This window comes from Salvelinus fontinalis, chromosome 8 (genome assembly GCF_029448725.1).
Source record: "Salvelinus fontinalis isolate EN_2023a chromosome 8, ASM2944872v1, whole genome shotgun sequence".
Classification (NCBI taxonomy): Eukaryota; Metazoa; Chordata; class Actinopteri; order Salmoniformes; family Salmonidae; genus Salvelinus; species Salvelinus fontinalis.
In genome coordinates this window covers 29,597,588-29,624,744 of record NC_074672.1, presented here as the reverse complement: position 1 = coordinate 29,624,744, position 27,157 = coordinate 29,597,588, and the positions used below count along the sequence as shown (strand labels likewise).

The window sequence follows — 27,157 nt, the reverse complement described above, 5'->3', positions numbered from 1 at the left end:
TCTGTCTTGTCCAATGGGGTTTGAGAAGGATACGAGGAGAGAGGGCGCAAGTAGGTAGAAATGGAGATCTTCCCGGAGAGTAGTCTCGAGCTAGCTAAACGTGTGAGGTCATTGTGACACGACGGTAGCGAGAGGGGGAAAAAACAAACAAGATACAACCTGAAAGTCGTGTCGACACTGAAGTGTGAAGATTTTATTCAGTGGGAGCTACCTTGAAAAGATAGAAAAGCCACCCATACTGGACAAGATAAACACATGTTCAAAGAACGGAAAGCGGATGCTTAACGAAAAAAAGCTCCTCCTATTTCTCGTGGTGACTTCACTTCAATGCAGGTGGTAGAGTGTCGAAACGAGTGAATTTAGAAGCTTCAGAGAGTTAGCTTTGTCGCGAGATAACTTTGAATATTAAGGGACGGTACATGAGCAAGTAGCTTAACCAGTACGCGTGTTAGTTAGCAATCTAACTAAAGTTATTTTAAGGCCACTTGAGTCTGGAATTTGGCACTGAGGTATTAATTGTATAACTAGCTAACGTTAGCATGCGAGTTCGACCACATATCAGCAGGTAGCTAGCATTAGGAAACCACTATTTTTTAAAATTTTTAACTGAGGATTTCCCTGCGGTAAAATTGGAATAGTTATAAGTGAAGCCGCTCTCTCAAACCAAATCAGAACAATGTTATCGAACGCTCAGAACCAGAACCAACCGGCCTTTCCGAACCAGCAACAACAGCAAGCGCCAAATCTGAACTCTGCCCCCTTTCCTCCGTTTTCCGTCAAACCCCACAACCCTCTTCAAATAAAAAAGAATGCCATAACTGACGACTACAAAGTTACAAGTCAAGTCCTTGGCATGGGCATAAATGGGAAAGTATTGGAGATATTCCAAAAAGGAAGTGGAGATAAATACGCTCTGAAGGTAAATGTGTTTTGTGCATTCTTGTGATTTGAGACTGTAGACTAAAACGTAAACCGTCCAAGTGAAACAATGTAATGTTAAAGAATGGGGCTTTTATAGCCGTGCATATTTGAGAACTCAATCGAGTATGATTACACCCCCCCCCCCCCATCCCACTTATGAATGACCAATTATGGTATTGTACTGCCATTCTGCAGAAGTTCTTTCATTTGGACAGAAAAAATGCTTAGGAATTCCTCAAAACATACCCACGCTTTTCAAAGCACACAATACACCACCTTATTCAATTTCCAGAGTGGCATTTGAATAAGTTCATGAGTATCACTTGCAACTTTGTTACCATATAATGTTAGCAATGTGATTGATCTATCTGAAGGCGAGAGAAACGCACACCTGTTTAGGCGCGGCGCTGGCTAGCGGAGTATAATATTTGAAAAAGAAAAGGAGAACTCCACACTCTAGGAGCTCTGATGCAATAATTTTATAACCAACATTTCGACCCTGTCAAGGTTGGTTGTAAAATTATTGAATCTGAGCTCCTAGGGTGTGCAGCTCTCCTTTATCAATGTGATATAGCCTAAGCCTAGATGATTTGAAGTGCACTAGGTCTGTTGCACAGACATTTTCAGTGAGTGCATTTTATTGTGTTCAAGTTTTCAATTCCATTTGAGTGAGAAAGAAATCTGTTCACTCCTATACTGCTCACAAGAGAGCCAACCAGAGTACCGTTGAGGCCTAGTTAATCTCTTGTGGGTGCCACTTCCTCTGAGTCCCTGACTGTACACTAGAAATCCTATGATACATATCTGACCATCAGGATTGCTGATAATGTAATCAAGAGCAATGATTTGCTCTAATGTCAGCCTCTCCTCTCACTTTAAAATGGGAAAACTTTCTGATCCTATTTGAATGTCTGCATTTAGGCCTAGTTGGTGCTGTTGTTTAGTGTCGACATTGCTTTCAACCAGGGCTTTTCTTTGCTGGTGATCAACATACCGCAGCTGTCATTCTGGTCCCCAAATAGCTCTGGCCTCTTGTCTACCCTGAAGCAGATATGGAAGCTAACAAAAGGTCTTCTGCTGCCATTATTTATTGTTTATTAATTACTCTGAAAAATTAAAGCACATTGTGTCTAACACATTATAATTGATCTGTAGGCCTATTTATATAACACAGTTAAATAGTCATTCTATGTCTTTGCCCTAACATTATTGACTTAATAGGCTGGGCTTCAGGTACAGGCATATTCAGCAACTGTCAGATTCAATGAGTCACGAATAATTCATTGTTTGTGAAAATATGTCTCGGAATGAAACTAATCCGTTTCTTTCGTGCTATCAGCTTTTATAACAGAGGTTCCCAGGAACTTTTCAGAAAAAGGCTGATGTTTAAAAAAAAATTACAACTGTTATTTATGAAATTCAGAAACTGATATGCCACTCATTTGTTCGCTTCAATGCATTGTTCTTTGTCGACCCTAAGAATCTCTAGATCATTGACAGACTTGAAACAAACAGATGTCCCATGCTGATTTCTAAGTTTCCCAGATAAGCCCTAAACAATAGCAGCATCCTGCCACCTCTCTCCATTCACCTCACACCCTCATCTCACAGACACACTCTTACCTTCTTTCATTGCCACTCAGGGCAGTGTTTCTGCCTGTTGAGCCCCAGTGTTAGCCTTCAGGCAGAGATGATTGATAACTTCCACAGATATTTCCTCAGTCTGCTCCCTGGGATCTATTGGTCAGCCCTGATGCATGTATCCCCCTCCTGCTCTGATTGGGCGACAAGGGTTGGTGGCATTGTGGTGCTGAGCACAGCTTGACTTTGCAGTGGAGATGAGGATGAGGTGTCAGATGTGTATATGGCAGCGGTGTCAAACTCATTCCATGGAGGGCCTAGTATCCAGCTTGTATCACATCCGGCCGTGATTGGCAGTCCCATAGGGCGGTGCACAGTTGGCCGGGGTAGGCCGTCATTGTAAATAAGAATTTGTTCTTAACCACCTACCCCGGGTCCGGGAGCACCCCCCACCCCCCCCACACTGATTAGCATCGCTAGCATAGCGTCACAATTAAATAGTAGCATCTAAATATCATTAAATCACAAGTCCAAGACACCTAATGAAAGATACAGATCCTGTGAATAAAGCCACCATTTCAGATTTTTAAAATGTTTTACAGGGAAGACACTATGTAAATCTATTAGCTAAACACGTTAGCAAAAATCACCATTTTTCTTGTCCACCATTTTCTCTCAACACCAGTAGCTATCACCAATTCGGCTAAACTAAGATATTGATAGCCCCTAACCAAGAAAAAGCCTCAGATGACAGTCTGATAACATATTTATGGTATAGGATAAGTTTTGTTAGAAAAATGTGCATATTTCAGGTAGATGTCATAGGTTACAATTGCACCCATCATCACAAATGGACTAGAATAACTACATAGAGCAACGTGTTTACCTACTTGCTAATCATCAAACATTTCGTAAAGATACACAGCATACACTAATCGAAAGACACAGATCCTGTGAATACAGACAATATTTCAGATTTTCTAAGTGTCTTACAGCGAAAACACAATAAATCGTTATATTAGCATACCACATATGCAAACGTTACCAGAGCATTGATTCTAGCCAAAGAGAGCGATAACGTAAACATCGCCAAAATATATTAATTTTTTCACTAACCTTCTCAGAATTCTTCCGATGACACTACTGTAACATCACATTACACAATCCATATAGAGTTTGATCGAAAATGTGCATATTTAGCGGCACAAATCGTGCTTACACAATGGAAATACTGTCCAACTACTCAAGCAATCTGCCCGGCAGCATCATGATAATACAACTTTTTATCGAAAACTATTCATAAACTTGACTAAAAAAATACAGGTTGGACATGAAATGAAAGATGTATTAGTTATTAATGCAACCGCAGAGTTAGATTTTTAAAATTAACGTTACTAGACATACAGTGTGCGTTACAGCCAGACTAGTGACGCAATAACGGCGTCACTAATCACCATTATTGAGTTTACATTTTTCCACATAAAAACGGAATAACATCATAAATAGCTCTTACTTTTCGACGAGCTTCCATCAGAATCTTGCCATGGTGGTTCTTTGTCCAAAAGAATCGTTGCTTGGTTGTAAAACGTTGCATTCAACTTATGATATAGCAGCTAACTATAGCTAACAATTGCTAACATTAGCTAACGTGTCCAAATCCTCAATACGCAATACTGAGGAAATACCAATATACTCGCATAATCTGACATAACTCGGTTTCAAATAGCTTCGTTATGATGTTTCTAACACCTATATCAAATTAAATTACAGACTGATATATCTAAAGTTCATTACTGAGCGCTCGAAAATGGCATGCCCAGGTCTCTCTCTGCGTAAAGTTCAACGTCGAAAAGATAATAACATCATAAATAGCTCTTACTTTTCGACGAGCTTCCATCAGAATCTTGCCATGGTGGTTCTTTGTCCAAAAGAATCGTTGCTTGGTTGTAAAACGTTGCATTCAACTTATGATATAGCAGCTAACTATAGCTAACAATTGCTAACATTAGCTAACGTGTCCAAATCCTCAATACGCAATACTGAGGAAATACCAATATACTCGCATAATCTGACATAACTCGGTTTCAAATAGCTTCGTTATGATGTTTCTAACACCTATATCAAATTAAATTACAGACTGATATATCTAAAGTTCATTACTGAGCGCTCGAAAATGGCATGCCCAGGTCTCTCTCTGCGTAAAGTTCAACGTCGAAAAGATGGCGCACCTCACTCCTTGGTCTTTTATAACCTCTGAGAGTGACGTAGGAAGCCCATTCCACTTCTCATTGCTTACTGACATCCAGGGGAAGGCGGGTGCAGTTCGTGTCGTTCCATAGGATATACACACCCCTTTAAACTGAACTGAGATCAGAGCTTCGCTCTCAGACCTTCGCAAAACCTGTCATGGATTTCGCTGTAGAAAAAGTTCTGTTCCACTCAGAGACATAATTCAAACGGCTATAGAAACTAGATAGTGTTTTCTATCCAATAATAACAATAATATGCATATTGTACGATCAAGAATTGGGTAGGAAGCCGTTTCATCTGTAGAGACAATTATGCTAATTTGAAACAGCACCCCCTATAGTCGCAAGAAGTTAACAGACTTACCTAGTTAAATTTAAAAAATAAAACTGCAGGCTATTCCCTTTCAATTAAGCCCTAGACTACCAGGTATGGGGAGTTCCTTACTAATTAGTGACCTAATTCATCAATCAAGTGCAAGGGAGGAGCGAAAACCCGCTCTCGGCCCTCTGTGGAATGAGTTTGATACCTCTGGTATATGGGTTTATCGATCAGCTTGTAATGTTGTATTGTGACTATAGCTCGGTCATATGGACAGATCCATATCGCAATAAATTGACAGAATTAATGACGATACTTTTAACTTTTTAAAAACCTTTTTAAACTACTACTAGTTTGTTGTAGCCATCAATTGTTCCATTAACAATAACCCATATTAGCAAACTTATTTCATTTTAAACTTCACATTTCTCTAGTATAGGCTACTTATTGTAATGAACGATATCAGGAAAATGCTCACGATAAGTGGTTGTTGCCGTTCAGTTTCGGTTTATCGCCCCCCCCCCCCCCCCCCCCCACCAGCTCTAATTGTGACCAGGGCTTTGACTCTCAGGCCCCTTAAACCGGTATGCTGGAGAAGGGCTTCATTCAGTGCTGTATTTTACAAGTTGCCTTTAGGAGGAATTGCACAAGAACAGATGTCATTCTTTCTTTCCCACATAGTCTATATAAGGCTAAAGATTTATATATCTGAATAAAGACTCAAGATCATGAACCTCTGAATATTTGTGACCTCTCAAATCCTTCCTTTTCTACTGCGTTCAAAGTCTTGAGGATGAGAGCTTTGCTTTTAGGCTTAGTCTAGACCCTTTCCTCCGCTGCCCGGGCCAGGCTAATACTATTAGGCCTAATGGGGATAGAGAGAAGAGCACATGTTCCCTTAAAACATTTGAGTAATTGGCCACTGCTTTGTTCTTACTCTACCTTAAAGTGCAACTGAAATCAATAAACAACTTTTCTGATCAAAAACGGCCTATGTGGCATCAATATTAGTCAAACATTTATTCTAGTGTCAAAATTGACTACGAAGTAAGTAGCATAATTTTGGTCAGTCTCATCCAAAATTGAGTTTTGTCTTGAGTTACTTTAGGGTTGGGTTTTGATTTTGACAATGCTCACTTGCCCAATAACACCACGATACACAGCTGCAGTGATTGTGCTCTATACAATCCTACCGCAGAACACAGACAGTAGGACAGACCAGCCCAGCAGCAATGTTCACTTATTTACTTGATGTAAATTTGAGTGACTAAAACCTCTGCAAAAATGTCAATGACAGATTTGTTTTTGTTTTTTTGTGTTTTTAAGTATCCTAGATTCATTCTGACTGTTTTGAGGAAGTGATACTGGCTTTGTTCCTATGTCTCATGGGTGGACTAACACCATTAACTGCCACATTGAACCCCCCCAGACTGAAATGTTTTTCTTTAAAGAGCGACAGAGAGAACATGTGGAATCGGTGCGTTTAGTCGCTCAAAGTCGAGTTCATCTACGATCTGAAGCTGAAAGGTTTGCTATTAGTAACCCCACCCTTGCTGTCTCTTCCTTCCCTGCTTGGACTGTCGTTATACTATTAGCTGGGGGAGAAAAAGCCTATGTCTAAAGCATAAAACAACCTGAGAATCTGACTATTGGTTGGTGCATCACAGTAGGAGGCCTTCTTTTGCTAGAACAAAAGATGTACCTGCTGTGTACCGACGAACCTGCTGTTTTTACTTGTGGATTCACAATGCTCGGCAGTGGCCGATAACTTGACTTCGAGCCAATCAGAGGGTAGGAACCTCCGTGTGGGGGAACTGACAGCATTGTTCTAACTAGAACAATAAAGCTGCAAAACAATTCTAGAGCAATTCTTAACTCCTTAGACATATAAGATGTATTCTCCTTGAATGATTTTTGAATGATATATATCAGCTAGCTAGAAAACATTGACTAGACCAGGGGTATTCAACTCTTACCCTACGAGGTCCGGATCCTGATGGTTTTCTGTTCTATCTGAAAATTAAATCAACCTGTCCCAGGTCTAAATCGGTCCTGGATTTTAGAGGGGGAAAATGAAGAAACTCTGTGGAACTGGCGCCAAGGTCCAGAGTTGAGTTTGAGGGGACTAGACCCTAAAGCAACACAGACATCCATTGCCAAACAATGCTACTGCCATCTGGTTTGGAGTATTTTAACAGGGCTTTGGCTGACGACTTTAAGGTATTTGCTGTGTGAACACAAAAGACATTGACGGCTGACACTCTGTACAGAGGTGCTAAGTACTGTCGGCAGGCAAATATTTTGACAGTCGTTCCGGTGTGTTTGAGCTCTAAAAGTAGCCTGGCGCGAGAGGCCAGAGATGACTGGAGGATTATTCGGTCTGGATTTGTACAGCACCATGCTCCACGCAGACACTCAACTTTTATTGGGCAGGTGTCCTGAGACAGGCAAACCAGAGGAGAGACCTCCCTAGAATGACGAACCACCATTTTAGATGGCCTTTCCCTCTTTGGATAGGGGTTTGCCTACTAGCCTACCCTCAGATCTGTACGTGCTTTAGCCTCTTATCAAGTGGGCTCTTGAGCATAGTACTGTATGAATCGCCTGCTGTGTGTGTGTATATATGTGTCAGAGATTCTGTGCTGGAAATGGAACAACATTGCCCTTCCCGACAGTGTCCTTTCAGGGGCTGTTGTGTAAGCAGAGCAGATTCTTCCCTGTCTGCAAATGCCTGTCGGTATACGGCCAATGGCTAGGCTGTCTGTGAGGAGGGATGAGACTCCTTCCTGTTTTTGCCTGTATGAATTATCAGCTAACCGGAATAGCAGAATACTGAATCTTACGATTTAAAACTGACTGGGCTGGTTGTGTTCTCCCCTGATTTAAAATACATTTCAGCAGACCTGAAATTTGGTCAGTGCCCAATTTTTTGGGGGACGGAACATTGGTCACGATATCTAAAAAAAATATAGATGTTGTGACTAGTGATGCGCCGATATGACATTTTTGGCCGATATCGATGTCCGGTTATGTTCCTTGCCAAAAACTTTGTGACCTTTTTAAGCGTTCTAGTACAGTTAAATAGTTAACACACACACACTTGGACGCAGCGGTCTAAGGCAACGCATCTCAGTGCAAGAGGTGTCACTACAGTCCCTGGTTCGAATCCAGGCTGTATCACATCAGGCTGTGATTGGGAGTCCCATAGGGCGGCGCATAATTGGCCCAGCGTCGTCTGGGTTTGGCCGGGGTAGGCCGTCATTGTAAATAAGAATTTGTTCTTAACTGACTTGCCTAGTTAAATAAAGTTTGCTCACACCACACTGACCAAAAAGTTATTTTGTTGGCATTTACGTATATCCCCATTTACCAGTAAAACATCATCAAAACCTATTTCTTGCTGTATATATACATTTTATATATATATTTCACTTCACTTGCTTTATATAAAAAATCGTCTGATTTAATCGGTATCAGCTTTTTTTGATCCTCCAATAAATCGGTATCGCCGTTGAAATATATACTTGTAATAATGACAATTACAACATTACTGAATGAACAATGAACACTTTTATTTTAACTTCATATAATACATCAATAAAATCAATTTAGTCTCAAATAAATCATGAAACGTGTTCAATTTGGTTTAAATAATGCAAAAACTAACAAGGAACCCAAACCAGCTGCGCTATCGTGCATAAATGTATTTTGCCCCCCACACCAAACGCGATCACGACAAGCAGGTTAAAATATCAAAACAAACTCTGAACCAATGACATTAATTTGGGGACAGGTCAAAAAGCATTAAACATGTATGGCAATTTAGCTTGCTCTTGCTAGCTAACGTTAATTTGTCCTATTTAGCTAGCTTGCTGTTGCTAGCTAATTTGTCCTGGGATATAAACATTGTGCATTTCAGTTAAAATAACTCAAGGACCTCTACTCCGACAATTAATCCACACATTAAACGGCCAACCGAATCGTTTCTAGTCATCTCTCCTCCTTCCAGGCTTTTTCATCTTTGAACTTATATGGCGATTTGCATCTAAACTTTCATTGTATTTCCACGACAACCGGCAACAAAGTTTGTCTTTCAATCACCCACGTGGGTATAACCAATGAGGAGATGGCACGTAGGTACCTGCTTCTATGAACCAATGAGGAGATGGGGAGAGGCAGGACTTGCAGCGTGATCTGCGTCAGAAATTGCAATGAGTTCTATTTTAGCCCTTGGCGTCGCAGATGCTCGTTGGCGCAATAATTGAATAACATGGATTTCTAAATTTATTTTGCGACGCTCGCGCACACGACAGGTCCGGTCTGGTCAGCATGTAAGTGTTGGAGAAGAAAGTAAAAGTGCAATATGTGCCATGTAAAAAAGCTAACGTTTAAGTTCCTTGCTCAGAACATGAGAACATATGAAAGCTGGTGGTTCCTTTTAACATGAGTCTTCAATATTCCCAGGTAAGAAGTTTTAGTTTGTAGTTATTACAGGACTATTTTTCTCTATACCATTTGTATTTCATATACCTTTGACTATTGGATGTTCTAATAGGTACTTTATTGCCAGCCTAATCTCGGGAGTTGATAGGCTTGAAGTCATAAACATTGCGAAGAGCTGCTGGCAAACGCAGGTGTGCTGTTTGAATGAATGCTTACGAGCCTGCTGCTGCCTACCACCGCTCAATCAGACTGCTCTATGAAATCATAGACATAGTTATGATAACACACAGAAATACGAGCCTTAGGTCATTAATATGGTCAAATCTGGAAACTATAATTTCGAAAACAAAATGTTTATTCTTTCAGTGAAATACGGAACGGTTCCGTATTTTATCTAAGTCTAAATATTGCTGTTACATTGCACAACCTTCAATGTTATGTCATTGGATTAGCAAATTAGTTCACAACGAGACAGGTGGCCCAAACTGTTGCATATACCCTGACTCTGCGTGCAATGAACGCAAGAGAAGTGACACAATTTCCCTAGTTTAATATTGCCTGCTAACATGAATTTCTTTTAACTATATATGCAGGTTTAAAAATATATTCTTCTGTGTATTGATTTTAAGAAAGGCATTGAGGTTTATGGTTAGGTACATTCGTGCAACGATTGTGCTTTTTTCGCAAATGCACTTTTGTTAAATCATCCCCCGTTTGGCGAAGTTGGCTGTCTTTGTTAGGAAGAAATGGTCTTCACACATGTTTGCCACGAGCCAGGTGGCCCAAACTGCTGCATATACCCTGACTGTTGCACAGAACGCAAGAGAAGTTACACAATTTCCCTAGTTAAAAGAAATTCATGTTAGCAGGCAATATTAACTAAATATGCAGGTTGAAAAAATATTTACTTGTGTATTTATTTTAAGAAAGGCATTGATGTTTATGGTTAGGTACACATTGGTGCAACGACAGTGCTTTTTTCGCGAATGCGCTTGTTAAATCACCCGTTTGGTGAAGTAGGCTATGATTCAATGATAAATTAACAAGCACCGCATCGATTATATGCAACGCAGGACAAGCTAGAAAAACTAGTAATATCATCAACCATGTGTAGTTTGATTGTTTTTCATAAGATACGTTTAATGCTAGCTAGCATCTTACCTTGGCTCCTTGCTGCACTCGCATAACAGGTAGTCAGCCTGCCACGCAGTCTTCTCTTGGAGTGCAATGTATTCGTCCGTGTCCAAAAATGCCGATTACCGATTATGACAACTTGAAATCAACCCTAATTAATCGTCCATTCCGATTAATCGGTCGACCTCTACAAATAACACTATTTGACATGTCAAATAAGCTTGTTGACCAATCAGGACTTGAATATGACTGCACGTCACATCATTTAATGCGTTCATAAAAAATTTTACGTAGTTATTACACATTGATTACGCTCACTCGTATTTTAGATGTCACAACGATTCATCGATATGTATGCTATGATGCTGGTAAAGTTGTCTTGCACACCTACAGTGCTGGTCATAAAATAAAAGCTAGCTAGCTCATTGATGCAAACAATGTTCTTCCTCATAAACATAGCAAAACAACATCTGTTTCAGTAGCTATAGCCATGTATCATCTAAAATAATCCTAATTTATAAGACAGTTATTTGATTAATGGTGGTCGGACCATCTATGTGAAGCTAGCCACAATAGTGGACTTTGCGGTTAGCTTTCAAAATTAAAGTATGTAATTGACAGTGAAGCAAATTAATACAAATAGTATAGTTATGCCATAATTGAATAGATCATGCAAAATAAGGCTGGAATGTTATGTAAAATCAACAAAAGACAATTTTGTAAAGTTGACAATGTTGAAATCACACTGGATGTATTCTACTTTAGAATTGCATTGGGGGCATACTTATTTAACAGCCTTACCCCATGTCATTGATCAACAATCCATAGGTATCAGTCTACTCAGTGACATCCAGAAAAACATTAGCATCGTAGCTCTTATTGCGGGACTCTGAAACAACGGAGTAGAGCCACATTTATTTTCAACCTATGTGTATTGAACACTTTGGGAAAAAATATATTGGGTATTGAGTAGACTGATACCCCATTTTATTGATCCCCAATCCTTAGGTAAAGCTGTACAGTACAATATGAATGTCAATACACCCAATAGGCTGACTGGGGAGGTGATTTCACACGTTCACAGTCCTACGATAAGACCTACAATGCTAATATTTGCGTAAACTCTGGCCGGTCTTTGCTTGTTTGCAGACTTTTTTGTACAGCTTTGACAGTGCTACTGATAGTAGTGGGGGCGCCTGGCCTGCAATTGCAAATTCTGCACACACAACATTCTATAATAGAACAGTTTTTTTATTTTATTTTTATTTCACCTTTATTTAACCAGGTAGGCTAGTTGAGAACAAGTTCTCATTTGCAACTGCGACCTGGCCAAGATAAAGCATAGCAGTGTGAACAGACAACACAGAGTTACACATGGAGTAAACAATAAACAAGTCAATAACATGGTAGAAAAAAGAGAATCTATATACAATGTGTGCAAAAGGCATGAGGTAGGCAATAAATCGAATAATTACAATTTAGCAGATTAACACTGGAGTGATAAATCATCAGATGATCATGTGCAAGAAGAGATTCTGGTGTGCAAAAGAGCAGAAAAGTAAATAAATAAAAGCAGTATGGGGGTGAGGTAGGTAAATTGGGTGGGTAGTTTACAGATGGACTATGTACAGCTGCAGCGATCGGTTAGCTGCTCGGATAGCAGATTTTTAAAGTTGTTGAGGGAGAGAAAAGTCTCCAACTTCAGAGATTTTTGCAATTCGTTCCAGTTGCAGGCAGCAGAGAACTGGAAGGAAAGATGTCCAAATGAGGTTTTGGCTTTAGGGATGATCAGTGAGATACACCTGCTGGAGCGGGTGCTACGGGTGGGTGTAGCCATCGTGACCAGTGAACTGAGATAAGGCGGCACTTTACCTAGCATAGCCTTGTAGATGACCTGGAGCCAGTGGGTCTGACGACGAACATGTAGCGAGGGCCAGCCGACTAGGGCATACAGGTCATACAGGTCGCATACAGGTCGTTATTTGATGTGTCAAGTTAAAGGCTTATTTAATGCATCAAATAGTGTTATTTGACGTGTATCTTTTTTGACACGCTTAGACCCAAATGGCGTTCCAAAGTATGTTGTGAAGCTAATAGCAGTGACGCTAATACTGTGTAACTCTGGTAGGGAAACATCTGAAAAATAGTGCACTTGTTAGTGTGTACCGGTGCTCGACCAGTCGCGAAAGCCAACATCACCGACGATAGAGAACGGTTGATTGTCAAGGGCAATGAATTTCATTATCTTGGCGATTTAAGGGATTTCCTCTGAGTTGTCTCGCTGAAATTTTCTGTTTTGCCAGTGTAGCGCAAAATGTTATGTGGCGTCATTACGTCATGTACCTACATTTTATATAGGTATGCACGGCAGCTTTGACATTGGTTTTGCACATCGGCATTAAACTAGACATCGGGCCAATACCGATGTCGGCATTTTTCGTTCGATTCCGATATTGTGCATCCCTAGTTGTGACCAATATTCCCTCAAATGTTTTCAGTCACTGAGCAAATTTCAGGTCTGCTGAGCGCAAACTTGAACATTGTGAAAATTCTCTGCAGCTGTGAACACTGGCTGTTCCTGCTTTAAGTTAGTTTTAAGTGGCCAAGTAGGCCACTGTGTCTATTTGATCATAGTGTAGGCCTACCAGAGTGGCCTACCATAAACTATGGTAAAAATGCATTCCATATAATTTTAACATGGCAATAGCTGTTCTATCATTCAGCCTACAGTTGCAGCCAATGTGGTGTTTAATGTAGGCCTACATTCCATCAGACATTTGAGAAAAAAACATGCAGGGCTTCACATTAACCTGTTTATCCACTTGTCCTTCAGACAAGGTGACTCAACATGTTTGGTTTGCATGAAAACACTTTACAAAATAAAATAAACAGAATCAGACACATTATGCTACCCCTCTGTCTATTGGCTAATTAACTTATTCAAGGCTGTCTCAAAATACAACACTGCCCCTTTATTAAGACAAACCAGCTCTTTACCTGACTTGCTTTTCAAAGATGTCTAGAAATCAGCACATTTTGTGCAATTGTAGGACGACCGCCCCCCCAAAAAAGTAAATGGCACAAAAAAAAAAGTAAATGGCACAGATCCATATATGTCAATGGTCTATTTGCATATAAGCCTACTGCAGCGCTGATTGGCAATGCCGCACCGGTCTGTGTAGAGTACAGGCTGAATTGTGTGCAATTGAATCCTACTCCTATGCCTTCTGCCTACAACAACATTTCTTGCATAGTTTGTTTCGGTATGTTGCGTTGAAAGTGGCTAATATTGCATTGATTCGATCACAATTGACACTGTAAAGGGAAACATTGATAGTGTTAACTAACATGGAAAACTCTAGAAAGTTGAGTGAAGTTCAATCTCCTGCTTCTCTCCATGGGCTGGTATTTATTCTGCTCTTTGTGCAGTTCTCATTGCAAGGCTCAGGTAGCCCATAAACATGTCTGACGTGTGTGGGTACATACGCGTGGGTGGTGTGTGTTATGCTGAGGGAATGACAGTGCCAGCTGTACAGAGCCCCCTCCTCCCAGGGATACTGAATGACGTCAGGGAGTGACTCTTGTTTGTTGATGTGCAAGTGGGTAGGCTACAAATTGGGGTTTGGCACTATTCAGATTTTCATAACTTAAACCGTTTCTGTATCAAACCGGGTATACGTTATTACTGGAAGTGCACGCAAGGGGCACCATTACATTTTATTTTATATACAGTACCAGTCAAATTCGGACACCTACTCATTCCAGGGTTTTTCTTTATTTTTACTATTTTCTACATTGTAGAATAATAGTAAAGACATCAAAACTATGAAATAACACACGAGATCATGTAGTAACCAAAAAATGTTAAACAACTCAAAATATTTGATTCTTCAAGTAGCCACCTTTTGCCTTGATGACAGCTTTGCACACTCTTGGCATTATCTCAACCAGCTTCATGAGGTAGTCACCTGGAATGCATTTCAATTAACAGGTGTTCCTTGTTGAAAGTTAATTTGTGCTAAATCTTTCCTTAATGCTTTTACCAAATAGCCCTATTTGGTAAAAGACCAAGTCCATATTATGTCAAGAACATCTCAAATAAGCAAAGAGAAACGGTAGTCCATCATTACTTTAAGACATGAAGGTCAGTCAAAGCGGATAATTTCAAGAACTTTGAACAGTCGCAAAAACCATCAAGCGCTATGATGAAACTGGCTCTCATGAGGGTTGCCACAGGAAAGGAAGACCCAGAGTTACATATGCTGCAGAGGATAAGTTCATTAGAGTTACCAGCCTCAGAAATTGCAGTCAAAATAAATGCTTCAGAGTTCAAGTAATAGACACATCTCAACATCAACTGTTCAGAGGAGACTGTATGAATCAGGCCTTCATGGTCAAATTGCTGCAAAGAAACCACTACTAAAGGACACCAATAAGAAGATACTTGCTTGGGCCAAGAAACACGAGCAATGGGCATTAGAAAAATCTGTCCTTTGGTCTGGAGTACAAATTTGAAGTTTTTGGTTCCAACCGCTGTGTCTTTGTGAGACGCAGAGTAGGTAAATGGATGATCTCTGCATGTGTGGTTCCCACCATGAAGCATGGAGGAGAAGGTGTGATGGTGTGCTTTGATGGTGACACTGTCAGTGAATAATTTAGAATTAAAGGCACACTTAACCAGCATGGCTACCTCAGCATTCTGCAGTAATACGCCATCCCATCTGGTTTGTGCTTAGTCCCACTGTCATTTGGTTTCAACAGGACAATGACACAACACACCTCCAGGCTGTGTAAGGGCTATTTGACCAAGGAGAGTGATGGAGTACTGCATCAGAAGACCTGGCCTCCACAATCACCTGGCCTCAACCCACCTGGCCTCAAGGTTTGGGATGAGTTGGACCGCAGAGTGAAGGAAATTAAGCCGACAAGTGCTCAGCGTATATGGGAACTCCTTCAAGACTGTTGGAAAAGCATTCCTCATGAAGCTGGTTGAGAGAATGCCAAGAGTGTGCAAAGCTGTCATCAAGGCAAAGGGTGGCTACTTTGAAGAAACTCAAATATAAAATCTATTTTGATTTAACACTTTTTGGTTACCACATGATTCCATATGTGTTATTTCATAGTTTTGATGTCTTCACTAGTATTCTACAATGTAGAAAATAGCAAGAATAAAGAAAAACCCTTGAATGAGTATGTGTCCAAACCTTTGACTGGTACTATAGATGGATCTTTCTTTTATGCACACGTTTTTTTGCCAAGACGCTTTACCTTGACATCTTGCCACTTAGATAACAAGTTAGCAAACCAAATGCATAGCTGGAGCTTTGACACATCTTACACTTCTTATAGTTATAAATAACTTAGTTATAAGCAGGGGCGTAGCACGCACCCACGATATTGAAAACCATTCAGTTGGTATTTTGAAATACCCTGATAAACAGTATATCGCCCAAGCCTATTACGCACAGTAAACAGGGCCAGGAGGACGCAACACCACTGACACCTTGGGCCTCGAACCTCCGACATGCATTAAGTGCAAGCTTTCTTTAAGCCTATAAGTGCTGTTCACTTGTAAAAATCAATTTGCCTACTTTTTAGTTGCTTTGGATTTCTGCATGTTCGGGTTTAGTGCATAAAGGACTAGTTGCATTAAGTCAATACCAGGAGTCAAAGGTACTGGGTAATCCCACATTCATACAATACTTTGAGGAGAATACAGTGTTTTTCTTACATTCCAGAAGAGCCTGAAAGTGGAACTGACAGCGTTTTAAGTACTTCGCAAATATTAAAGACAATCATAATTGTCCATAACCTCAAATTCTGAGTTTTTATGCTGCCAAACCAACTTTTTATAAGAGGTTTTTAAAAATAGGTCATATCCGGTTGTAAATCATAGCTGGCCTGGTACATTGTTTGCTGCCTCCACCCATTTGGGATGCACTGTTTTTCAGAAAAACGGAGGAATGTAACGGAGGAATGTAGGCTCTGTGTTTTTAGCTTGCTAACTTTAGCTAGCTAGCTGCTGGGAGGATGTCATGTCATTGGAGGACTGGGTGAGTGACCAACTTTTTCCACTCATTGTTTTTCGGTGGCTACAGCTAGAGATGCAGGTGTCATTTGGTTAGCTAGCAAGAAATGTGAATCGCTATGCTGCACTTGAACGACTACTATCCATTTGGTCATATTATGGTCAGTGAGGTGTTCTCTCATTTGTCTGGAAGTATCTAGCCAACTTTAGCCAGTTACAGTGGCAGTCAAGCACCCAAGCTGAGGAACGCTGGGATCATACACCACCATCTACTTTACTGGAGTGTGAGGCCTGTCACGGCCCAACTACATTTAAATGACCTTCATTATTCCTGTTCCTCTATCCCCGAGCCTACTGACACACTGGAGGAAATTTACAAAAAAATGACTTTAGTTGTCAATCCAATGTATTTGGCATCAATCAAATGGGCGAGCAGGCAAGTTCACATTGTTGTCAAAACGTGGGTTGGGACAAGCATGCATTGGCAGGCAAGCTGCATAAGGAAGATTAGGCTACCCCATTGTTTATCAGTGCAATTTTGACAGCCAACTAGCTGAAAAGATTGAGAGGGTTTGTCTAATGTTCACTCGTTAGTTTGGCTCATCTCGCTTTGGCTTGCATTAGTTGATGTGCGTACCCGAGGGAGAGCGAGCCAACCTTTTTCATGGTGGTTTGATCAATAGGACTGTAAAGTTCCCAAATGTAAGGGGACTCCTGTGGTATTTGCAGAAATCCATTTGGGTGAATTTTGTGGCTTTTCACGAATGCCTTTGAGCTAAAGTTGCGCTGTTGCTACTGCCTGTATACACAGTCCATTTCAAAGGGACTGATGGCAGGCCTGTGTGGCAATGGCTTATTTGCATAAAGGCCTACTGTAGCTCTGATTGGCTATGGTAACACCGCTCTGCATGGACTCAGGTCTTGGATAAGACATATTTTATGTATTGCCATGTTTAACCCTTAGCCCACAATGGTAGCTTGAATAGGTCTGTTGGTGTGACTGTATTACCATCACACCTCCTGTCAAGAAGGCAGTCAAGTTCTGTGTGACCGTTTAGTCATGGTAAGGCGAGCTTCAATGCCATACAACTCTCCTTCCGTGGCCTCCAATTGCTCTTAAATACAAGTAAAACTAAATACATGCTCTTCAACCGATCGCTACCTGCCCGCCTGTCCAACATCACTACTCTGGACGGCTCTGACTTAGAATATGTGGACAACTACAAATACCTAGGTGTCTGGTTAGACTGTAAACTCTCCTTCCAGACTCACATCAAACATCTCCAATCCAAAGTTAAATCTAGAATTGGCTTCCTATTCCGCAACAAAGCATCCTTCACTCATGCTGCCAAACATACCCTTGTAAAACTGACCATCCTACCAATCCTCGACTTCGGTGATGTCATTTACAAAATAGCCTCCAAAACCCTACTCAATAAATTGGATGCAGTCTATCACAGTGCCATCCGTTTTGTCACCAAAGCCCCATATACTACCCACCACTGAGACCTGTACACTCTCGTTGGCTGGCCCTCGCTTCATACTCGTCGCCAAACCCACTGGCTCCAGGTCATCTATAAGTCTTTGCTAGGTAAAGCTCCGCCTTATCTCAGCTCACTGGTCACCATAGCAGCACCTACCTGTAGCACGCGCTCCAGCAGGTATATTTCACTGGTCATCCCCAAAGCCAACACCTACTTTGGCCGCCTCTCCTTCCAGTTCTCTGCTGCCAATGACTGGAACGAACTACAAAAATCTCTGAACCTGGAAACACTTATCTCCCTCACTAGCTTTAAGCACCAGCTGTCAGAGCAGCTCATAGATTACTGCACCTGTACATAGCCCATCTATAATTTAGCCCAAACAACTACCTCTTTACCTACTGTATTTATTTTATTTTGCTCCTTTGCACCCCATTATTTCTATCTCTACTTTGCACATTCTTCCACTGCAAACCAACCATTCCAGTGTTTTTACTTGCTATATTGTATTTACATCACCACCATGGCCTTTTTTATATTTTTATTTATATATCCCTTCTCACCTCACTTGCTCACATTGTATATAGACTTATTTTTCACTGTATTATTGACTATGTTTGTTTTACTCCATGTGTAACTATGTGTTGTTGTATGTGTCGAACTGCTTTGCTTTATCTTGGCCAGGTCGCAATTGTAAATGAGAACGTGCTCTCAACTTGCCTACCTGGTTAAATAAAGGTGAAAAAAAATGGTAATTAGGCTTCTCCAAGCTCTGCTGCTGCTGATGGTCATTAGTATCCTACCAAACTTGCTAACTGCCTGGTACTCAGCACTCTATTGTCCAGTGGTGGGAAAAGTACTCAATTGTCATACTTGTTATTGCTGAAATGTAGTTAAGTATCAATAGTAAAAGTATACATTTCAAATTCGTTATATTAAGCAAAACATATGGCACCATTTTTTAAACATTTTATTATATTTTTTATTGTTTACGGATAACCAGTGTCGCCCTCCAGCACTCAGACATCATTTACAAACTACGCATTTGTGGTTAGTGTGTACGCCAGATCAGATGCCGTAGGGATGACCAGGGATGTTCTCTTGATAAGTGTATGAATTGGACCATTTTCCTGTCAAAATGTAGCTAGTACTTTTGGGTGTCAGGGAAAATGTATGGAGTATGAAGTACATTTATTTTCTTTAGGAATGTAGTGAAGTAAAAGTTGTGAAAAATATAAATGGTAAACTACAGATACCCCAAAAAATGACTTAAGTAGTACTTTATTTTTACTAAAGTACTTTACCCCACTGGTATTGTTCCTCTATTGTCCCTCTAACCACTCTGACATCAATGCAAATGTTACGAAAATCTAATCATACACTTCATGATGGCTCATGTTGCGCAACATTTCAGTAGTCTATGCAATTGTGCGAGAGAACAGAGTGATGGCCTCTACTAAAAAGAGGGGGATCAACTTTCTATAGGCTAGGCATTCTATATTTATTTCTCTTACTTTCCTAATGTTAAGCACATTTCTAATTTACAACAGGAGTATAGCCTACCTGGCTGGCATGAAAATAAACCACAGGGAAAAGTGTCCTCCATTCGCTATTAAGTGCGTAGATTACATTTCTGCTGGCTAATATTGTCACCCTTAACTTATATATTACTTGTGAATGATGCCCAGCATAAGAAACAATGCATTTTTTGCGACTTTTTCTAGTCATAGTCACACACCTCATGTAGCCAAGCCCATAGGCCTAAATGTTTTAATAAGCTTTAGTGATACAAAGCCGCCAAATAACTTCTTAAAATTAAGTACATTAATCTGCTTTACAGGGGTGTAGAGCATAACTGGCCTAAATAAGCAGAGCGTGAGTTTCAAGTTTGGGAAAGATAATTTTCACCATTAAAAATGCACCTTTTCATAATAAAAGGCATTACATGCCAAATTGCATTTGCGGTCACTTTTTATAATGGTGTTTTCTGCTAATGGAACATTCACGCTCAAATGTTTTGATCTGTTGTCAGCCACATTGCGTAAAAAAAAGTTTTTGATGCTAGTGGTTGTATTATTTGGTTAAATCTCATCCCGCAACTGTCCCAGACTATGTTTGGAATATTTATTTCTCGGACAGAATCGAATAGGTCGACCTTTGTACTATGGGGGATAGTAGAATGAATTAAGCTAGTGTTTTAACTGTTCGTTAGGCCTACTCATCTTGTTCGCTGACAAAGTAAATGTGGACAGTTTTACCAATATCTTCAATATGCACCTCGGAATTGGATAAGAACACGTAGTTGCGTCCCCGATGTGTCTGCCTTCACTTGTAGGCTGTGAGAAAGACCCGATCATGTGATGGAGTGTACACATTTGTGGCCTGCTGGAGGTAATTTTGCAGGGCGCTGGCAGTGCACCTCCATGCACAAAGGCGGAGGTAGCGGTCCTGCTGCTGGGTTGTTGCCCTCCTACGGCCTCCTCAACGTCTCCTGATGTACTGGCCTGTCTCCTGGTAGCGCCTGCATGCTCTGGACGCTACGCTGACAGACACAGCAAACCTTTTTGCCACAGTTCGCATTGATGTGCCATCCTGGATGAACTGCACTACCTGAGCCACTTGTGTGGGTTGTAGACTCCGTCTCATGCTACCACTAGAGTGAGAGCACCGCCAGCATTCAAAAGTGACCAAAACATCAGCCAGGAAGCATAGGAAATGAGAAGTGGTCTGTGGTCACCACCTGCAGAATCACTCCTGTTTTGGGGGGTGTCTTGCTAATTGCCTATAATTTCCACCTTTTGTCTATTCCATTTGCACAACAGCATGTGAAATGTATTGTCAATCAGTGTTGCTTCCTAAGTGGACAGTTTGATTTCACAGAAGTGTGATTGACTTGGAGTTACATTGTGTTATTTAAGTGTTCCCTTTATATTTTTGAGCAGTATATATATATATATATATATATATATATATATATATATATATATATATATATATATATATATATATATATATATATATATATATATATATATTAGTATGAGACTTTTTTTCTTTTAATGTAGATGTTCCAAAGGTCTTCATCAGTGGCTTCTGTGTAAGCCAGTAGAAGCTTAATGTTTATGTTCATTAACGGTCAGTTACCGTGAGACCGACAGTTATTTACTTGACAATCACCGGCTGATGAAATTTCGTGAACGCCACAGCCCTAGGTATGACCATCTTAAAACAATTCTATATGTTAGCTTAGAAGCCCTGGGGGTGTATATGAACAGATTTGAATAACATTTCATGTAGCTAAAACACTGTCAGTTATACTTTTAAATGTCAGTCTGTCTCTGTGTGTTCCTGAAGCCTTTCCCTACCATGAAACTGCTCTGCTACACGTGACTTAACTGGCCTCTACACTGTTCAAGTCTCAGGATGTGACACAGGCTAGTGGACGTTATCCACAAAGTAATATAGTTTACAGCCAGCTTAATCTGGAGGAAGAACACGTTGGAGAATTGATGCCAATCCAAGATTCCCTTGATTAATGCATCTGACTGTAAAGTGTTTACCAATGTGTGCTTTTGTTTACTAGCCTATCACAGCAGGCACAATGAGGGTTAAGCCTTTAGCTTATTCACCAGCTTGGTGTTTCATATAGTATTGTTCTTGCACTCCCAAAGTTGAAAGTAAAGTCTTTAGGTTGCTTAAGGCTGGCTCCGGAGCAGTAGCATCTGGGAAGAAGGGAAATTCTATTATGATGTCTGAGGCTACCGTAATCAGATCTGAATGGCAGAGTCAGGGAAGTGACTACCTCTATGAGGCTTTTGCTCCGTCATGGTTTGAGGTCTTCTCTAAACTCGTAGTAAACTGATGACGGAAAAGCCACTGCGTTGTTTCTCATTTAGAAACAAAGGTGACAAGTTAGACACTGAAAGTTTGAGACCCCTGGCCTGATGCATCCTCAGTAGTTGAGGAAGTGGTACACTAGTCACTGGTTGAGGAGAAATCTAGACTACGTAACCTTCTTTGAAAGATGTCAGCAGCTCGGCTCTGTGTGGTTTACCATAAGCTTGCGTCATTGTTGGTTATTAGTTCAAGCCTAAAAATCCCCTTCTGATGCTGGGTAATTCTGACTGTCTGTTATATTGCTTTCACTTTTATGTAGAAGGCCTACTGTCTGTTATAATCAGTGGTGATGAGTTGTAACCTCTGATTCCATTCTCACCCTTCTCTCGTCTCCTCCCTCTTCAGATGCTGCAGGATTGTGCGAAGGCTCGTCGGGAGGTAGAGCTGCACTGGAGGGCGTCGCCCTGCTCTCACATCGTACGCATCATGGACGTCTACGAGAACCTCTACCAGGGCAGAAAATGCCTGCTCATCGTCATGGAGTGGTAGGTCACACATGCGCACACACACACGCACATCCTTTTAGTCTAAGTTATTAAATGTTTTTTCGATATTTTAGCATGGATGGCGGTGAGCTGTTTAGCCATATTCAAGACAGAGGGAACCAGGCATTCACAGAACGAGGTAAAGGCATATATTTTTTTATTTTTTTGACCATTTGAATAATGTCTCCCTTCACTCCACTGGTATGCAACTGTTCCCTTGCTCAGTAATGCCTTGAACTCTTTCTCCTCTCTCCCACCCCCTATCTAGAGGCCTCTGACATTATGAAGAGTATAGGTGAAGCCATCCAGTATCTGCATGCCATTGATATTGCTCACAGAGACATCAAGGTAAAGCCTGTCTGAACAGAATTATACCATACATGCCTTCAGGCAGAACAAATTTTATGTACATGTTTAGTCAAAAAATGTAATGCTTTTTTCCCGTCTCTCAGCCAGAGAATCTGTTGTACACCTCCAAAAGGCCAGACGCCCTCCTCAAACTCACCGATTTTGGGTTTGCAAAAGAAATCACCACACTCAACTCCCTGGCAACGCCATGCTACACCCCCTATTATGTTGGTAAGGGCATGCCCCTCGATCTGCATGCTTGCTGTTCAACATGCTTACTGTCTCTGTGGTTTATAATACACCCTACATCTTGTTGGTGTAATTATTCATGAAGACCTCAATGCCATTAATTTACTATGTTCTTTAAATATAATGCTAGAATTTATTTTGTCTTTTGTTTTTTCTCCCTCCTTTATCCCAGCTCCTGAGGTTCTTGGTCCAGAGAAGTACGACAAGTCCTGTGATATGTGGTCTCTGGGCGTCATCATGTATATTCTGTAAGTGATACAAAATAGTTTGATAGCATGAATCATTTCCCAATAGCAGCATTTACAGGACGTAGCATGTTTTGGTTTGTGTAAATGTTCCTCTCCACCTCTCTCCCCAGGCTGTGTGGGTATCCTCCCTTTTACTCCAACCACGGCCTGGCCATCTCCCCAGGGATGAAGAGACGCATCAGGAACGGACAGTACGAGTTCCCAAACCCAGAGTGGTCTGACGTGTCTGAAGAAGGTAATAAAAAGAAGCCAGGGGCATTTATATGGGCCAAATTCAAAATGAATATCATGACATTGATGGGATTTATGTATAAAAACAACATACATTTTAATTTCACATATACTGCATTGGTGCAGTTTTAATTCTGTATGAATTGCTTACAATAGTTGTAACTCTGATTTCCTGTGTTTTTCTCTCTCCCAGCCAAGCAGCTGATCCGCCACCTGCTGAAGACTGAGCCCACCCAGAGGATGAGCATCACAGAGTTCATGAACCACCCCTGGATCAATGTAAGCACAGCACCCCTCTGTGTTCCCCCTAATATACCCTTTGGCCTAGGTGGTACACCCATTGAGCAACTGTTGCTACAGTGTGTTTTGATCACAATGTAATAGTACAAGGTTATTATTAAGAATATGTACAGAATCCAATACACTGTGGTGTTAAGTTCTTTTTTGTGATATCTGTACTTTACTATTTATATTTTTGACAACTTTCACTTTTACTTCATTATTTTTCTAAATAAAATAATGTGCATTTTATTTCAATGCCTCTGATCTGGCGGACTCACTAAACACATGCTTCGCTTGTAAATTACGTCTGAGTGTTGGAGTGTGCCCTTGGCTATCAAAAAATAAATAAATGGTGCTGTCTGGTTTGCAGTGGAGTAAAGTATTTAAGTAAAAATACTTTTTTTGCTGTATCTTTACTTTACGATTGATCTTTTTGACAACTTCACAACATTCCTAAAGAAAATAATGTACTTTTTACTCCATACATTTTCCCTGACACCCAAAAGTACTCATTACATGTTGAATGCTTAGCAGGACAAGAAAATTGTCAAATTCACACACCTATCAAGAGTAATTTTCTATTAAGGTATCTTTACTTAATAGTAAAGATGCCTTAAGTTAAGGACACATTCTTATTTACAATGAATGCCAAACCCGGGGTAGGCCGGGTGACGCTGTTCCAATTGTGCGCCGCCCTATCGGACTCCCAATCACAGCCGGTTGTGATACAGCCTGGAACCGAACCAGGGTCTGTAGTGACGCCTCTAGCACTGAAATGCAGTGCCTTAGACCGCTGTGCCACTCAGGAGCCCTACTTATCAAGTATCCAAGAATTTCTGAATAGTTTTCACATTTCCAGTTTGCTCCTATATTCACGTGCCTTGGTTTGACACAATGTGTTTTCTAACGCTATGTGCTAAAGCTAACCCATGCTGGTCTTCCTGCAGCAGTCTATGGAGGTCCCTCAAACCCCTCTCCACACCAGCCGTGTGCTGCAGGAGGAGCAGGACGTCTGGGAGGAGGTCAAGGTGAACACATGCACAGACACAGGCACTGTAGTGATTTGATAGTGTTCTTTCTGCTTCTGACTTGGATCCACACGGCTCTTCCATGCTGATTGAGCACAACAATATCCTACTCTAGACTGTACAACAAAGAAGCAAACACTCTACACAATTGTGTATTTGCTTCTTTAGATTTTCTATGTGATCTACACATGATTTGAAATTGTTTCTATGTGATATGCTAATGGTGTTTTTATTTTTGTTACTAGGAGGAAATGACAAGTGCCTTAGCAACCATGAGAGTGGACTATGAGCAAATCAAAATCAAGACCATCAAGGACTCGACCAATCCGCTGCTGATGAAGAGAAGAATGAAGGCAACCAAAGCACTCACTGAAACACCGGGCCTGTGAAACAGACACGCACACACTCATGCGGTGAAAGAGAGCTAATAAAGTCAGAATCTCAATATTTTTTTTCTCCCCATTTTAGGTTTTAACTTAATTTTTAGCGGTTTTATTCTCATCGTTTTACCCCCTTTAATCGTTTTTTTTTTAACATTGCCATTCAAGGTAAAGAACTATATTTTTTTGTCTGCAAAGATATCAGATGTTTATCACATGGTATCTGTGAGGCAGTGGGTTTTGTTGTTGTTGATCACTATATGCGAGCCGACAGCACTGTAACTAATTCAGCATCTGACCCATCTCTGTTCTGTGTTCTTCAATGTTGATTCCCCTCAGTATTGGCCACATGGTTCTCATGATGATACTGTCGTGGGTAAGTAGCTTAGAGACCATGGAAACATCCAGTTATACTGTGGTTACCCCTGCTTTAAGGACATGGCTATGTCTAATATTTGTTTTCCTGCTATGCACTGGAAACATTACCTGTGCACTGAAGGGCCACATTAGTTAACTCTTCACAATGGGGGATGCAATGTTTTCTGTTTGTTCAATTGTATGTATTTTAGTTTGCTTTAGTTGTCATTCGTTGTATATACTTATTCACACCAATGGTATTCATTTTCTATTTGTTGTGTGGGACTTTTTGTTTGCCATGAACTCTTTGCTTTGTTTTAGATTGGACTTTTGAATTGTATGACTGAAATTTAATGGGTTTTCTTTGTTGGTTGGGTTTGATTTCTTAGCCAACACACCTGTAGCCAGAACTATAACTATAACCACCACCATTAAAGTGGACTGACTGTTTAGAAAGGAAGACTGTGTGCCTTGAGAACATTGGGACGAATTCTTACTTGAGACCTGTGCACGTAGCCTAACTTTTCACACACCTCCCATTGACGTTATCCGTGATTGACACAAATTCAAGGTCTGTGCACTAGTCTCAAATTTGGATTTTTCCCAATGTGATGACAGTGAGGGAATATTCAAGCCACCTTGTGGTAGACAGTAGTGCAGGGACATTGTTATCCAATATCCACCCAATAGAATGAGCTCACAAAAGCCCATAGATGGTGTAGCCACAGATTAATGCTGATTGCACTCTTTTGAAAATCTTATCAGAGAATTCTTACTAGTGAACTCTACAACATCAGTGTCACTAACTGTCGGTTTCAACACATCACCAATAGTGTTGTTCAGGGTTTCTGCTGTGGTAGGTGATGGGGAACACTGAGGGTAAGGGCACCATTGTAATGCATGGGGGTATGGCGGTACACATATGAAATGTAGCACATCTAGTCTCAAACTGCTGTACTAATGTCCTGGCTGTCTTTTACTGTGGATTAAAACTCGTACAAAGTCGCTTGTCCTCTCGAAAGTGTTGATTTGGTATGTGACTGGTGGTGTGCCAGAATCCTAAAGTAGCCTTGATGTCATACTGTGGCAATGTAAGACATTCTCCTGTTTGTACAGCCCTTTACCACCCTCTGCTGTCATGGAGATGGAAAGACAAGCTTTCAACCTCATACAGTCAACCTCTGATATATGCGTGACTTGGAGTGGACGATTTTGTGATGTAATGCAGGGTTCTAAGGCTACGTTTACACGGGCAACTCAATTCTGATATTTTTACCACTAAATGGTATTTTGACCAATCACAGATCTTTTTCAGAGTTGGTTTGATTGGTCGAAAGACCAATTAGTGAAAAATGTCAATTGGGCTGCCTTATTTTGCGTCAATACACTGCAAGGAAGAGGTTTAAATAAGATATTTGGTTATGTCATTATTGCTATGTCCCCTGATGTGTTAGGCGGTGTGTGGTCACATCTAGATCAAAGATAAAAGGCCCACA

The 27,157-nt window shown here is 40.7% G+C and overlaps 1 protein-coding gene across 2 annotated transcripts; it reads left to right on the top strand.

The window, feature by feature from the left end:
- The first annotated feature begins 66 nt into the window (after window positions 1-66).
- LOC129861060 (MAP kinase-activated protein kinase 2-like) lies at window positions 67-26,666 on the top strand. 2 transcript variants are annotated; one of them, XM_055932127.1, is made up of 10 exons: window positions 67-919; window positions 22,399-22,538; window positions 22,613-22,677; window positions 22,807-22,886; window positions 22,991-23,117; window positions 23,308-23,383; window positions 23,494-23,618; window positions 23,808-23,893; window positions 24,847-24,924; window positions 25,170-26,666. In XM_055932127.1, exons 1-10 carry the CDS (start codon window positions 677-679, stop codon window positions 25,311-25,313), a joined length of 1,164 nt encoding a protein of 387 aa, XP_055788102.1. In that variant the 5' UTR covers window positions 67-676; the 3' UTR covers window positions 25,314-26,666. The 2 variants fall into 2 exon arrangements, with proteins under 2 accessions (XP_055788102.1, XP_055788101.1); XM_055932126.1 differs by having other exon boundaries at window positions 68-919; window positions 24,844-24,924.
- Window positions 26,667-27,157: the final 491 nt, after the last annotated feature.

Coding starts and splice junctions, on each gene's coding strand:
- LOC129861060 (XM_055932126.1), top strand. CDS start 677: ATGTTATCGAACGCTCAGAACCAGAACCAACCGGCCTTTCCGAACCAG. Junction 920..22,398: donor GAGATAAATACGCTCTGAAG/GTAAATGTGTTT, acceptor CTCCCTCTTCAG/ATGCTGCAGGATTGTGCGAA. Junction 22,678..22,806: donor CCAGGCATTCACAGAACGAG/GTAAAGGCATAT, acceptor CCCCCTATCTAG/AGGCCTCTGACATTATGAAG.